The following is a 14,906-nucleotide window of genomic DNA, read 5'->3' as shown; positions in this document are numbered from 1 at the left end:
CCTCATGGGGGTTGACCAAGTGTACGGCGTGCCCAGCCAAACCAGGTACGTTTTTTTCATTTTTTTAATCTTTCGAATATGGTTTTTCAAAACGTTTTGGGGAAATATATTTTGGGAAATATATTTTGGGAAGAATTTTTTTTTTTCAACCTTTCAACACACTTTTTTCGATTATTTTTATTTTTTTACCTTTTCAACCAAAAGGTTGAAATCCTACTCTTTGACCTTTGAACAGACAGAAATGTCCCAGTGTGCTGGTAAATGTGACACTAAGTCTTCCACACGTAGCTGCAGCATGGCGCAGGTGGGACTGGTGTATGTTAACTAGCTGGTTATTAGTGAGACCTCCAGTGCTCTCTCTAAACAAGTGCTGATGATTCACATGAGGATAGTTGAACACATGGCAGTCCTACATGGTTCAGCTGCGACTGTGTCAGGACTGGCTTATCATCCTGATAGAAATGAAGCTGTTCCTCCAACAACAACGAGGCAGCAAATGAAAACACATCCAACCTGAAGGAGTCCATGTTGGCAGGGGTGCCACCTGCCCTGCCAACCCAGAGTTGCCTCTCCCTCTGTGGGTCCTGCCCCAGGCTCCAAGTACTTCTAATCCTATGTGGGACCAGTCCACCAGCAGTGGATCTCTACGCTGTGTCACAGGAGAGGAGGGGAGGGGAGGGGAGGGGAGGGGAGGGGGAGGGAGGGAGAGGAGAGGAGAGGAGAGAGAGAGAGGAGAGGAGAGGAGGGGAGGGGAGAGGAGAGGAGAGAGACTGAAGCCACATAAGTCCCATGTTGGGCAGGATGTACTCTAACAGGATGTACTCTAACAGGAGCAGTTAGCATTCTTCCCCAGTGTAACTGTTCCCTATTTCGACATGGCTAACACACACAGCTCCACGCAGCCTCTTAACGGGGTTGTTATGGCCCTACATCAAAACCCCAGGTCTCAAAGGCCGCTCCTCAACACGAAGAGGGCTGACCATATGCTAGCCACTCTGCAAAAATGATCACTCAATCAGATGTTTTTGAGGTGCTCTTTTCTGATGGCTCAGGGCAGCGTCTCACGGTGGAGAGATGTTTATCTGGCAGCTTGTCTCTCACTCCAGCCTGGCCCACACAGGGGATCTGTTAGGACGTGGAACCACCAGCGAGAGTACTTGGACGGCCTTCAGGGGAGCTGGATGCTTTTGAGATTCCAGTCGTGTCTCTGGGAGCGTACCCAGGTCAAGTTAGGGCGGACATGTGGAAGCCAGTCATTCAGCTCTGGAAGGCTTGTGTCTCTCTGAGTGCGTGTGTGTGGTTCCGGAGCAAGGAGGCTGTGTGTGGAGCGGGAGGCTGTGTGTGGAGCGTGGTGTCCTCCTGCCAGGACTTCATCTCTCTGTCCTGGCTGCTTCAGACAGGAAGGTGGTGTTGTGACTTCATCTCTCTGTCCTGGCTGCTTCAGACAGGAGGTGGTGTTGTGACTTCATCTCTCTGTCCTGGCTGCAGTCCTCCCTCGTCCAATAGCAGAGCTCCCCCTGGGCTCCCTCCATGCTGTGCTCCCGTGAGAGACATCCATCTAACTCAACGCCAAGCACAGGTATTATTCTAGGCACATGAAATGTTATTGTAATGGGACAAAGGAGAAGAGGACAGGGAAACGACTTGGTGTGTGTGTGTGTGTGTTGGTAAGGTTGACGTAATGAAGACCCTGACAGAGAGCTGTGTCCGTCAGTCCTGACAGAGGACTCAGTCCTGCACGGGAGAATCCAGCTCATCCAAAAACACTCACATGCTGAACATTCCTCTCTGTAATGCAACCCAGATCACATAGGACCCCAGCCCACCCCTCTCTCTCTCTCCTCACCTCTCTCTCTCTCTCCCTCCCCCTCTCTCTCCTCCCCCTCCTCTCTCTCCCTCCCCCTCTCTCCCCTCCTCTCCTCTCTCTCTCTCTCACTCCTCCCTCCCTCTCCCCCACCCCCCCCCCCCTCTCTCTCTCTCTCTCTCCCTCCTCTCTTCTCTCTCTCTCTCTCTCTCTCTCTCTCTCTCTCACTCTCTCTCTCTCTCTCTCTCTCTCTCTCCTCCCTCTCTCTCTCTCTCTCAGTCCCCCCATCTCTCTCTTCTCCCTCTGGTTCATTAAAGGGGTTGTGGTATACAGCACATTTCAGCCTCTTGTGTTTTGAGATGTTAGAAGTGTGTCCTCCTGTGTGACGGAGCCAGTCAGAGCTGTTTCTCCTGACCGCCCCTGAACACAGCAGAAGAACGTGGTAGAATGAATTCACAGTCTTCAAGTCTGACCAAGGAAAAGGGCCTTATGAAACGGACCTAATAAACAGAATCTCACCAGGCTCTGCACCTTTGAGAGAGCCGTCTCTGCTCCCTGGTGCCCTGGACCTGACCTGTGACTCATGCTGGCGGCGATGTGTCTATGACTTCCAGCTGAAGGGAAGTCAGTTCCTCCACTCTCTGCTGATGGGGCCTTGCTGGGCCTCCTGTCTGTCACTCATGGCTCCCTGCTCTGGACTCCTCCCCTGGGCACAGGGCCTCGCTGGGCTCCCTGCTCTGGACTCCTCCCCTGGGCACAGGGCCTCGCTGGGCTCCCTGCTCTGGACTCCTCCCCTGGGCACAGGGCCTCGCTGGGCTCCCTGCTCTGGACTCCTCCCCCGGGCACAGGGCCTCGCTGGGCTCCCTGCTCTGGACTCCTCCCCTGGGCACAGGGCCTCGCTGGGCTCCCTGCTCTGGACTCCTCCCCCGGGCACAGGGCCTCGCTGGGCTCCCTGCTCTGGACTCCTCCCCCGGGCACAGGGCCTCGCTGGGCTCCCTGCTCTGGACTCCTCCCCTGGGCACAGGGCCTCGCTGGGCTCCCTGCTCTGGACTCCTCCCCCGGGCACAGGGCCTCGCTGGGCTCCCTGCTCTGGACTCCTCCCCCGGGCACAGGGCCTCGCTGGGCTCCCTGCTCTGGACTCCTCCCCCGGGCACAGGGCCTCGCTGGGCTCCCTGCTCTGGACTCCTCCCCCGGGCACAGGGCCTCGCTGGGCTCCCTGCTCTGGCAGGGCAGCTCGGCAGTTTCCCAGGGAGCTGGGTCACAGGTCTGGAGGGACCAGAGGCATCGCCCCGCCCATGGGAGCAGACCTGGTCCCCCCCCCCCTCCCCTCTCTCTGTCTCGCTCTCTCCCTTTCCTTTTCTCTTTCTTGGTCTATTTCTTTGGCTCTTTCTTCTCAGATAAAACCAAAAAAGGAGAGGGAGGGGGTCCAGCTTCAGATCTCCCCACATGAGATCCCCTCCCCTCCCATTCACCGATAGATAATCTGCCATTCATTGAAGACCAAAGCAAGGGGCCTTAATCCCTTTCATTAGCGATGATCAGACGTGAACATGCGTTAAGGGGCTACATCAAAACCCCAAGATGACTGCCTCTCTACACGAAGAGAGCTGAACATCTGCTAGCCACGGTCCTGATGGCGTGAGGGCAGCTTGGTGGTCACGCTCTCTGGCAGCTTGTCTTCACTCCAGCCTGGTAGTCAGGGTGACTGGATCCAGGATGAGTGGAGCCGGGATGGTTCAGGACTGAGTCTGGCTGCCTGCACACCACAGTCCTGAGGCTAACGTAAATGACGTCACCTGGTTTAGCGAGATACGTGGAGCCACTTCACCATGTGGTTTGTTGCAGCGCTTCCCGTCATGTGTGGTAATGAGTGACGGCATTGGGGCATTGTGGGTAAATGTATGTTTGCTTATTATACAAACTCCCAGTTCTGATGCCCTGGGGGAAGGGAGAGGAGGTCAGTAAAATCAGTCAACTTCCAAACGATGATGCCAAGTGCGTTGACTTGACTTTTTTTTTTAAAGTAGAATAAACTTAGCAGACAACAAAGGCTTGATGCTTTCATCAAGTTCTCGCATTCCCAGGCGTCACATGTTCCTAACAGGGCACACATGGGTTTGAACTGATTCTACATTCCCTGGATATCAAACAGAGAGTTTGTTCTTGTGTTATTCTGAGAGGGTAAATGTTAGCATTGCTGGAGCGTGTGGTGTCTTCTGGTGGATCAGCTGGGGTGATGGTGGATGTGTGTCTGGGAGGGTGATGCCCTGCTGCCTGACAGGCTGGGACAGCGTGTTTACAGTGACTGCTACGTCGACCGTGTCAGATTGGCAAAGCTGGCCCATGCCAAGGAAACGTTCTGCCTTGGAAGCTAACGACTTCCCTTGAGCTGTTTGTTCTAATCAGCAGTTGGCCTCCCAGAAAAGACTTTCTCATCTTCACCTCAAAGCGACCCTGAAGCCCTGGTGATTAAAGAGCTTCTGCCCCTTGTTTGTGTCCGTGGCAGCGCTGCGTGCAGCGTGGGGGTCCTGGCAGACGAAGTGACAACAGGGCTCTTCTCAGGGTCTTGGCTGTGGTGTTTGTTGTTGAGCTGAAGTTGCCCTCCTTCAGATCAGACCAGCAGGCTCCTCTGCTCCCTGGCGAGGCTCCGATCATCCTTCCTCTCCTCCAGTCCCTCACTCCTTCTCAGGGACCCGCTCTGGGGGCCCCCCCCCCCAGACGGCCCCCCTGGGAGACCCCGGGCAGGTCTCACCTCCCTGTGATTGATGAGTGAGGCTGGACCCCCCTCCCCTCATCTCAGTAGACCGGGTGGTCCAGACTGTGATTGTACTAAATTACCAATTAAAGATTTCTGTCAAGCTGAGCCCATTCGACGAGACTTGCCGCTCTCCCTCCCCGGCTAAGTCTCTCCTTACCCTCTCAACCTTTTGGAGGAGCAGTTAGCCACCCTCAAACTGGAGACTGACTTTTAGATTTATTTTACCTTGAAATTGTGCACAACTTCAGAATTAGCGACTGACACTCAAAAGGTTTAAAAGTAACAAATTGCTGAATGATCGGGGGCTGAATGAGGGGTCTCCCATGCTCCTCTCTCCCCCCTCATCTCTCTCCCCTTCCCCTCCCCTCTTCTCCTAACACTTTGACTGAACATAGACAAGCGATGGAGTCCACATTCATTGTTCTCGAACCCTCCTCTGTTTTGATATCCGTAATTGACGGTAGCTGAAGCGAAGAAGCACACTCTGTAAGCGTGAATGTGTTTCCTCCTGTCTGTCCTGCCTCATGTCTGTAAGGGTGAATGTGTCCTGCCTCATGTCTGTAAGGGTGAATGTGTCCTGCCTCATGTCTGTCCTGCCTCATGTTTGTCCTGCCTCATGTTTGTCCTGCCTCGTGTTTGTCCTGCCTCGTGTCTGTAAGGGTGAATGTGTCCTGCCTCATGTCTGTCCTGCCTCATGTCTGTCCTGCCTCATGTTTGTCCTGCCTCATGTCTGTCCTGCCTCATGTTTGTCCTGCCTCGTGTTTGTCCTGCCTCGTGTCTGTAAGGGTGAATGTGTCCTGCCTCATGTCTGTCCTGCCTCATGTCTGTAAGGGCGAATGTGTTTCCTCCTGTCTGTCTGTGTGACACGATACTGTGGTGAATCCCAGGTGTGAACTGAATTTACATGACTCCTTCAAGTTGTGTCTGGCCTGTGTTTGTGTGTGTGTGTGTGTCTGTTCGTATGAAGGAGTGGATGAGAGTTTAGTGAAGAGGACACCGTACACCCTCCTCAGCCAGACAGTCCCTAAATCAAATGACGGATATCGTCCTGTCACCACGTGTTGTGATGTGAGAGGAGGCCGTTCATCCTGGGATCCAGTTTCGTGTTTCCCGAGCTGTGAAATCTGTGACTAATCACGTTGTTCCTGTCCTTTGTGGACTCTGATTACCCCTCCTACCCCCTCAGCCATCACTACTCTTCTTCACTCCCCGCTAGGGAATGCTGGGGAACAGTTACACTCCCGCCACAACTAATGGAGCGTGCCACAGCCCGACTGGGTGCTGAGCGAATGATGACATCATGTTTTCCGGCCTCTCTCGGCGAGAGTGTGGACGTTGCGGGGTCCTAATGGACAGACGAGGGTCATGCACGTACAGTGCTGCTATGCTGCCGTGCTCCACAAGTGCCGCGCTGAAGGATGAGCTGCAGGAGGGGAATGCTGTTGGAGTGAGCCAGGCGCCGTGCCACCAGGCGCCGTGCCACCAGGCGCCGTCCCACCGGCAGCATCCTCTCTGGGACTGAGCGCTCCATGCATCCGTCATGATAGCACAGGCGCCCCAGGCATTAGTCTGTAAGTGGATTTACGCTGTGGTCAGTCAGAACGGTCCTGGCTGGGGCTAGTCTCCTCTCTGCTCACACACAGTACGGTCTGGCACTCTGCTCCTGCCTGTCCTCGGGGTGGAGGAGATACATGGGTAATGTGATTAGAAATGACGCAGGATGTTGTTTTTTGATCCTGCTGGATGGCAGTGCTGTCATGTAAACATGGTAGATGAGGATCCGTTTACGGTCCTCCTCCCTGGTGTCCCGCAGGGTCCCGCTGTGGGTCCCCTCACTTTTAGCCCTGCCAACTCACATCTGTAAGTTATATGACCCCCCCCTGAAGATGATCTCTCTCTCTGTCTGTATGTCTCTCTGTGTGTGTCTCTCTCCTCTCTCTCTGTATCTCTCTTTCTTTCTGTGTAGTTCTCTCTCTGTCTCTCTCTCTCTCTGTGTCTCTCTTTCTTTCTCTCTGCTGGAATGGCTTTACCGTAGACAGATATGGGATTGTTTCTCTCACTTTAATCAGCCTGTTATTTCTCTTTTGCAGCGTATGCAGTAATAGCTAACGGCCAGGTGGAATGCCCCAAAGGCTACAAAAGGATGAATCTGACTCATTGTCAAGGTAGGTTAAACCTGAATGTTAAGTAAATCTAACCATAAATATGTCTGCCAATGCTCTTGAGATGAAGAAAAGTAAAACATGTTCTCTCTTGGGCCACTGAACAGTGTGGGTCTTGAATTCTAATGAGTGCCGTGCATAAGCATACCTTCTACTTACATGCAACATCTGCGTTCTAATAAAATCCGATATTTTACAACGACTGCCATGGCGTTTCTATGCATAACCCAACCCCCCAAGGCGTCTGGAAAAGTATTCGTAGCCGTATGTCCGGGCCCTCTGGGAACCAGGTCAAGGGTACACTTAGCCCTAGCCCAGGGTCACGGTTCAGCTGCCAAGAACACCCTGGGGCTTTTTAATTGGTCTGTGGGGGTCTGAGAGCAGAATGGTTACGGCAGGTCGTGATTATGGTTGATGTGGTTCTCCGTGATTCTCTGTGGTCGTCTGGAGAGTAGAAGCCACAACCTTTTGTTTGACAGTTGGTTTCTCAACCCTCGCTCTAAATGTGTCAGCGGCGAGGACAGCCCGACTTCCCGCTCTCCCATCCGTCTGCGTGTGAAAACAAACGCAGGGCGAACGAGGAGCCCTCGTCTCTCTCCCCGCGGGCCCTCGCACGCCCGGCCCGCTGGCCGGAGGAGAGATAACCACCCACTGAGTGTCCGTCATGTGACAGGCAGCCGGAGAGAGAGACATACTTCTATTGCTGCTATCGTAGATCATATGTTGGAATGCCTCTTATCGACAGACAGATCTGAAGCCTTATCAAGCCTCCAAGAGGTCTGAGCAACTGAGGCCTGAGCTCATCTGTGTGCGGACCACAAAACATCTGACCCGTGAATGATGTGAGAAAACATCACCAGGAACATTCTGTGTATATACCAATATTTTCAGTGCCGTGAACGATAACATAGATTGATGACCACCTTCTGCTACCCAGGGAATAGATTAATGGTTACACAATCTGAAAGGCATATCATTCTGAACTATGGAGCCAAGTCAATGTTGGAGTAGTGTCTGACTGCAGCGCTCGCGATCCTCCAGGTTTGCTCAGCCAGTGTGCTCGTCCACATGTCAAGAGGAGACCTTTGATATGTCTCAGAGTTATGATGGAATTATTGAGACAGGAACTTCTCTTGCATTCCAATATTTAGAAAAAGGGCTGCAGACAAGGACTCATTTTGTGCCGTCCAAAATGGTGTCAAGAGTTGCCAACAGACTTAGTCATTTATCTTGCCTTTATTCAGCTTGCTTTTGCTGATCACTTCAAGATGTTAGTGCCTGGTTTCTCCAGGCTGAAACACCAAACTGACAGTTACCCACAATATTTACTGGCTAGCTTCAAAGTCTCTGTCCCATTCGACTGCCGATCCATTCCCAAAAATTATTTTAAATTTCAACCCTCAGAACAACTGCCAAGGAGGCAAAAATCCTGATTTTTCTGGGATACTGTCATACTTATTATCGCGATTGCATCCTGCTTGCCAAAGCGTGATCCCTCTCGTTGTGTTCCACAGACCAGTGTCACATCCAGCCTTTCCAACGCAGACGTGATTCCCCGGCTTCCCCTCTCTCTCTCTCTCTCTCTCTCTCTCTCTCTCTCTCTCTCTCTCTCTCTCTCTCTCTCTCTCTATCTCTCTCTCTCTCTCTCTCTCTCTCTCTCTCTCTCTCTCTCTGCGGGGGCCTGTGATTAGTAAGAGTGGCTCACGTCACAGACACGGGGCCCCTAAGGAACACATGCTTTTCTCTGACTGTAGGACTTCAAACACCTCCTGGAGGAATGAGGCCAGCCGGGCCTGAGTTTGGACCTACGGGTCTGGGATTGGAAGGAGCAGAACCTCAGCCTGTGTGTGAAGTACCTGTTGAGGGTGGTGCTGCTCAGAGTATGGAGCACACTGCTCAGTTCCGTTGAGGGTGGTGCTGTTCAGAGTCTGGAGCACGCTGCTCAGTTCTGTTGAGGGTGGTGCTGTTCAGAGTCTGGAGCACGCTGCTCAGTTCTGTTGAGGGTGGTGCTGTTCAGAGTCTGGAGCACACTGCTCAGTTCTTTTGAGGGTGGTGCTGTTCGGTGTCTGTAGAGCAGATACCAGGTCAGATTACACACATGCTACTTCAAAGTGAGGTTGAAAGGTAGATGGAATTCCCACTGCGACCTGTTAAAGGGCTGGATCAGCCCTGCTTGGCTCCTACTTCATTACGTACACACACATTAATCCTAGGATATCAGTCAGAGACAAGCGGGCCAGGAGGTAAACATGGCTGTTTCCCTGTTGTGGTTTTGAGGAAGAACACATTGCTGTTCTACTAAGCTGTGGTCTGGTCTTAACATCGCCCCACCAGGAAACATGGTCTGTGTCTTCTGTTAATTGCAGCTTTGGCAAGGTTTACAAAGGAACAGTCACCATTCACAAATCCTCAAATAGATGTTTTTTTCCCCCCTGCTTTGTGAGTCTGGCTAAGTGTCTGATTCCAAACCTTGAAAGTACAACAGGCTTACGGGAAACAACTTTGTGGATTGTTCCTTTAATGAACGACCTTTATTACCAATTTAACGACATTTATCAACCACAGACAGGGACTGCTCATGGATAACTCTGGATGGTTTAATTTACGGCTTCCTGAAAAAGAAAAAGAGTGGGGAGGTTACATCATTCCTATAGATGGGTCCTACGTGGGTATTCCTCTTTCTTTCCAGGAGGGACGAGCCTCCCAGATGGTCCAAGTTCAGATGGTCCAAGTTCAGGGTCGGCAGGCTGTCAGTTTCACAGGAGAAACGTTGGATGCAGTGAAGTCATCCCTTTGATTATCACAATAACAGTGGTGTCATGAGAGGCCTGTCTCCGAGGGTGAGGACAAGCTCAACATGCCCCATCTGGTCTGGGACTCCTCACTGCAACCAGCGACCAACCTCACATCCAGAGGTGTTGTTCAGATTAGTGGAGGTCGTGACATGCTGCAATGCCAGTCAGTTCCAATCCCTTACCCACCAGCAGACTGTAAGAATAACACTAATCTGGCAATCAACCCCAGCGGGGATTAACGACCCCATGTGATGAAGAAGGAGCCTAAATTCGACCTCGGACTCCCCTGGGGACGTCACGCTGTTTAAACTTGACCTCCGGTCTCCACGGTTACAGAGGCGTCTTGTGTGAAGAACATGGCTGGCTTCTAGCATTCTGTGTTTCCTTGAGAGTGTGGTTTGTCATCGTGTGTGAGGGGTTGTCCAACGCATCCTCTTTGTGCGCCCTGAGCTCTCCCAGAGAGGGGGGCCGCCCCCAGAGAGGGGGGCCCCCCTTAGGCGGATGCTTCCACGTTGTGGCTGTCTGTTGACATCATTACTAACAGTGGGGCTGAAACTGGCTCACAAGGGGGTCGGCTGTGACCTTGAACTGGCTCCTCGTTTAATCCTCCAGTTTTCACACAGACGCATGGAGGGTCACAAACACTCACGAACCGTTTAACCTCACGCCCGTACAGCAAGCTCCGCCAGTTTCCTTATAAGTTCATGTTTTCCAGCGGAGGGCACAACAGCTAAACAAGAGATTATTTATGAGTGGGAAAATCTTTTGTGGCAGCCTGTCAAGTTCCAGTCGAATACGCCTAATGATTTATTCTTTGTTTGACTGGAGGGAAAACGAACGTGGCCCTGTTGGATCCAGTGGTGTCAGGGCGAAGGGACTTGGTAATGCCCCCCGGCGTGTCTGTCGAGGCTGGGTAGCTTGCCACCCATCTCTGGTGACGGAGGAGAGCAATACGGCTGTTGAGATCAGCTATAAAGCATCTTAGCACCCTAGACCGCGCTCTGCATCTCAGGCCAGAGCTCAAACACCGTGGGCTCAGTTCCTCAAGCCAAAGATACTCTGTCTTGGTCATTGTATATGTAAAATGCTGAGAAAACACAAAACATGGATCTGAAACAGGCTAGGATGTCTGGCAGAGTCTGTGAGATCTCCTCTCAGACGCCACAACTTTCCCCTGCTGCAATATTTCACAATACAGTAGATGTGGAGAGAAGAGGCTGTAGTTTGTGTATATAAAAATGGTTTATACAGTTCTCAGCGATGGCACCCCACCCTGTTTTGATATTGTGCGGCTCCATCTCTCATCGCTCTCCGACAGCCTGTGTTTTGCAATGCCCGTTGACCACTTACATTCAATCAACTATTTACAGTTAGCTTTTACATAAAACAGCAGACTCACTTCATCTCAAACATTTCAATTTCAATTCAATTTATTTGATCAAGATGGACAGTGTACATTCATGAACATTAAAATGTAAATGCACCCAATTCTAGCCAAAAGGCTTGTTTCCGTTGGCAGTCCCTCTGCCAGAGGGAAAAAGGGCATTAAGTAAAAATATATCAAACATAAAATCCCAAAACAAAAGCTCCACTTGGTCCTTAACCCTGGGTAAAAGAGAAAGAACAAGGGGTGTTCAAACAAGTGGTAAAAAATAATTCTACTGCTAAAAAATAATTCATTGCTGTGAAATAAGACATTACAGTTTGTAGCGCAGACCTGTAATGAATGTGGACGAACAATAGAGTGAGATTACCTGACACAGGAAGCTCAGTTTGATAGAAGAGAATTCATGTCAACAAGACAGCATGTCCTTGTCAGTAAACCTTAGAGTGAGTCGTCTTGACCTTGGTGTGTTCCCTCCCTTGTGTCCCAGACATCAACGAATGCCTGATGTCTGGCATCTGCAAGAACGCAGAGTGTCTCAACACCCGTGGAAGTTACAGGTGCACGTGTAAACCAGGTTACATGCTGGATCCAGCTCGGAGTCACTGTGTCTGTGAGTCAGCCTGTCCTGTCAGATCACAGCACACACTATCAAACAGCACACAATACACACCCATATAAACACTCCTTGTGGTAAATTAACCCGTTGGAAGTTTGCTGTGTGTTAATCCCAGTATGTTGTCTAGTGATTCACAAATGTTCCCTTTTTTTTGTAATGTTATTGTTATCTATTTATTTTTATATATAAAAAAAAATATATAAAAAAATGTGAAGCGATTTTTTAGCGATTCGGGACCCCAAAAATCGAATCGTGAGGTACCAAAAGATTCCCACCCCTCCTGTTTCGTTGACGTCTCTCTCTCCTGCTCAGCGGACAAGGCTGTGTCGGATCAGAAGGCCATGTGCTATCGCTCTGTGTCTGCTGGTTCCTGCTCCCTGCCCCTCTCCCTGCACATCACCAAGCAGATCTGCTGCTGCAGCCGTGTGGGCAAGGCCTGGGGGCCAGCCTGCCAACGCTGCCCTCTGCCTGGGTCAGGTACACCCACCACCCCACTCTCTCTCTCTTTTCTCTGCCTGGGTCAGGTACACCCACCACCCCACTCTCTCTCTCTCTTCTCTGCCTGGGTCAGGTACACCCACCACCCCACTCTCTCTCTCTCTTCTCTGCCTGGGTCAGGTACACCCACCACCCCGCTCTCTCCCTCTCTCTCTTCTCTGCCTGGGTCAGGTACACCCACCACCCCACTCTCTCTCTTCTCTGCCTGGATCAGGTACACCCACCACCCCATTCTCTCTCTTCTCTGCCTGGATCAGGTACACCCACCACCCCACTCTCTCTCTCTCTTCTCTGCCTGGGTCAGGTACACCCACCACCCCGCTCTCTCTCTCTCCTTCTCTCTCTTCTCTGCCTTCCTTTCTTCCAACCTCACCTTCTCTCCTATCTTCTCTTTTGCTTGTTTTCTCTCTTTCACACACGTTGTCTTTGTCTCTCTCTCTTCATCGTTGGTCCCTCTCTCTCCTTTTCGTCCTCCGTTCTCTAGGCATGTTACACGTGTGACCGATTAATAAAAGCAAACACACAACTCAAAACATTGTTAGTTCAGCAATCATGGTGGAAGGGTTGTCCTCAGAGGCAGGCATGTGAGGCAGGCGGCTTACATGTGAGGCAGGCATGTGAGGCAGGCATGTGAAGCAGGCGGCTCACATGTGAGGCAGGCGGCTCACATGTGAGGCAGGCGGCTCACATGTGAGGCAGGCGGCTCACATGTGAGGCAGGCATGTGAGGCAGGCATGTGAGGCAGGCGGCTCGCATGTGAGGCAGGCATGTGAGGCAGGCATGTGAGGCAGGCGTGTAAAGCAGGCATGTGTAGCTGAGGTGGAAAACGAACAAAACCAAACGACTCCTCACGCTTTGACCTCACGCTTTGACTTTATGCTTTGGGTTGTATAATTGTAGGAGTCGTTCCTGTGTTATCATACTAGCCCTCAGAGAGTAATTCCACTAATGGTCCGGCTATATTTCACACAGTAAAAAAGACGACCAAAGAAAAAACGTCCAAGTACAACACTGGAAGTGGTTGTCCTCCTGGGTTTTTTGTCTTCCCTTTCGTTCAGATTTCTATCTTCAAAGTTGGAGAGAACAAGAGGGTTTATGCCAGTTTGTGCAGAGAGCCTGCTCTGGCCCAGGGTGATTCATGGAGGTTGTCATAGATCAGATATCAAATAAAGACCGACCTTCACGCTGCCCAGCCAAACACAGCACAGCACCAGCACAGCCTGATTACTCCAGCCTTCAGCTCTGTGTGAGCCCGCAAGCAGCAGGAGCCATGTTCAACACACAACATCCAGACTCATTAGAAGGAGAGTCTGGTTACTGGAGCGCTCACACTCCCGCTCCTCTCAGACTCCCTGTGATGTGGTCCCTGGTCCTGCCCAGACCCCAACTGAGTCCGTCCCAGAGACATCAGTCATCAGACTGTCACCTGGCTTCCCCCTCGCCATCGCCGTACCCTCCCGGCTGTCAGTGGGGCTGTTCCACGACTCTCCGTCCATGAAAGCGTTGGCGTGGTGACCGTCCATGAAAGCGTTGCCGTGGTGAACTTCCTGGTTCCAGGTCAGGCAGGGGACAGCTTATCTGTAATGGATTCACTAGCTGCTGAAGACCACTGGGCTCCGACACAAAGAGCTGCAACCGCCCTCCTTTATCTCTGCTGGCTGGCTGTCCACACGCAGCCTCAGTCACAATGCTTTGGAGGGGAGTTCAAAGGTCAGCCAGTATTATATGATCCCTTACTTCCCGCGCTGGCTCTGGTGAGAATATGAGTCTGGCACCACCAGATCCCTCCAAATCCCCTTTCTCAGAGACCTCTATCTGATGCCTGTCACTGGCCAGCCAGCCTGCCTGCCAGCCTGCCAGCCAGCCTGACAGAAACCCTACCCCCCCTCACAGCACAGAATGGCAAGCTGGACATAATGGTATTACACGCATGGCTTATGGCATGGCTGTGAACACCAGACAGACATAGGAGCCATAATTGCTCTGGCAGCGTTATCTTAAGAGCCCCGGGGGGGCATGGGTGCCCAGTGGGATCGTTTCTGCGGCTCATTCTTTGGCCCTGTGTGTGTGTGTGTGTCTCACCTACAGAGTGTGTGTGTGTGTCTCACCTACCGAGTGTGTGTGTGTCTCACCTACAGAGTGTGTGTGTGTCTCACCTACACAGTGTGTGTGTGTCCAACCTACAGAGTGTGTGTGTGTCTCACCTACACAGTGTGTGTGTGTCCAACCTACAGAGTGTGTGTGTGTGTGTGTCTCACCTACCGAGTGTGTGTGTGTCTCACCTACAGAGTGTGTGTGTGTGTGTCTCACCTCCAGACCACTTCAAGGAGATCTGCCCGGCCGGTCATGGCTATGCGTACTCCCGCTCCGACGTGCAGCTCTCCCTGAGGCAGCTGGAGGAGCAAGAGCTGAGGAGGAGCGGCCTGTCCTGGGAGCTGCCCAGCCCCTCTTACCCCCAGCCTGCCCAGCCTGCACAGCCTGCACAGCCTGCCCAGCCTGCAGAGCCTGCACAGCCTGCACAGCCTGCCCAGCCTGCACAGCCTGCAGAGCCTGCAGAGCCTGCCCAGCCTGCCCAGCCTGCACAGCCTGCAGAGCCTGCCCAGCCTGCCCAGCCTGCACAGCCTGCACAGCCTGCCCAGCCTGCCCAGCCTGCCTCTCCACAGATACCCCCCTACCCCGAGACCCCACAATACCCCCCACCACCACAGATACCCCTCCGACCACACCAACCACACTACCCCCCGGTACCCTACCGAGCCCCACCCTGCCAAGGAGACCCCCAGGAAACCTGAAGGTAAGGACGAAGAATCATTATTACAATGAAATATGCTATTTACTTCCTGGTTGTTTGTCACATCCATTGAAACCTGTTAGTTACATCAGAGT

At 52.1% G+C, this 14,906-nt stretch overlaps 1 protein-coding gene across 1 annotated transcript in view; it reads left to right on the top strand.

Moving 5' to 3' along the window:
• Positions 1-14,906, top strand: part of LOC136949020 (latent-transforming growth factor beta-binding protein 2-like) — an 86,191-nt gene that overhangs the window by 43,651 nt on the left and 27,634 nt on the right. The window contains 6 exon segments of the mRNA XM_067243212.1: positions 4-45; positions 6,653-6,727; positions 11,394-11,516; positions 11,835-11,999; positions 14,337-14,491; positions 14,523-14,814. Of these exon segments, the coding sequence (XP_067099313.1) occupies positions 4-45; positions 6,653-6,727; positions 11,394-11,516; positions 11,835-11,999; positions 14,337-14,491; positions 14,523-14,814 (852 nt within the window).

The sequence above is a fragment of the Osmerus mordax genome, chromosome 9 (assembly GCF_038355195.1).
Source record: "Osmerus mordax isolate fOsmMor3 chromosome 9, fOsmMor3.pri, whole genome shotgun sequence".
NCBI classification, from domain to species: Eukaryota; Metazoa; Chordata; class Actinopteri; order Osmeriformes; family Osmeridae; genus Osmerus; species Osmerus mordax.
Note: the sequence above shows the minus strand (reverse complement) of the source record. Positions and strands in the feature narration are given on the sequence as shown.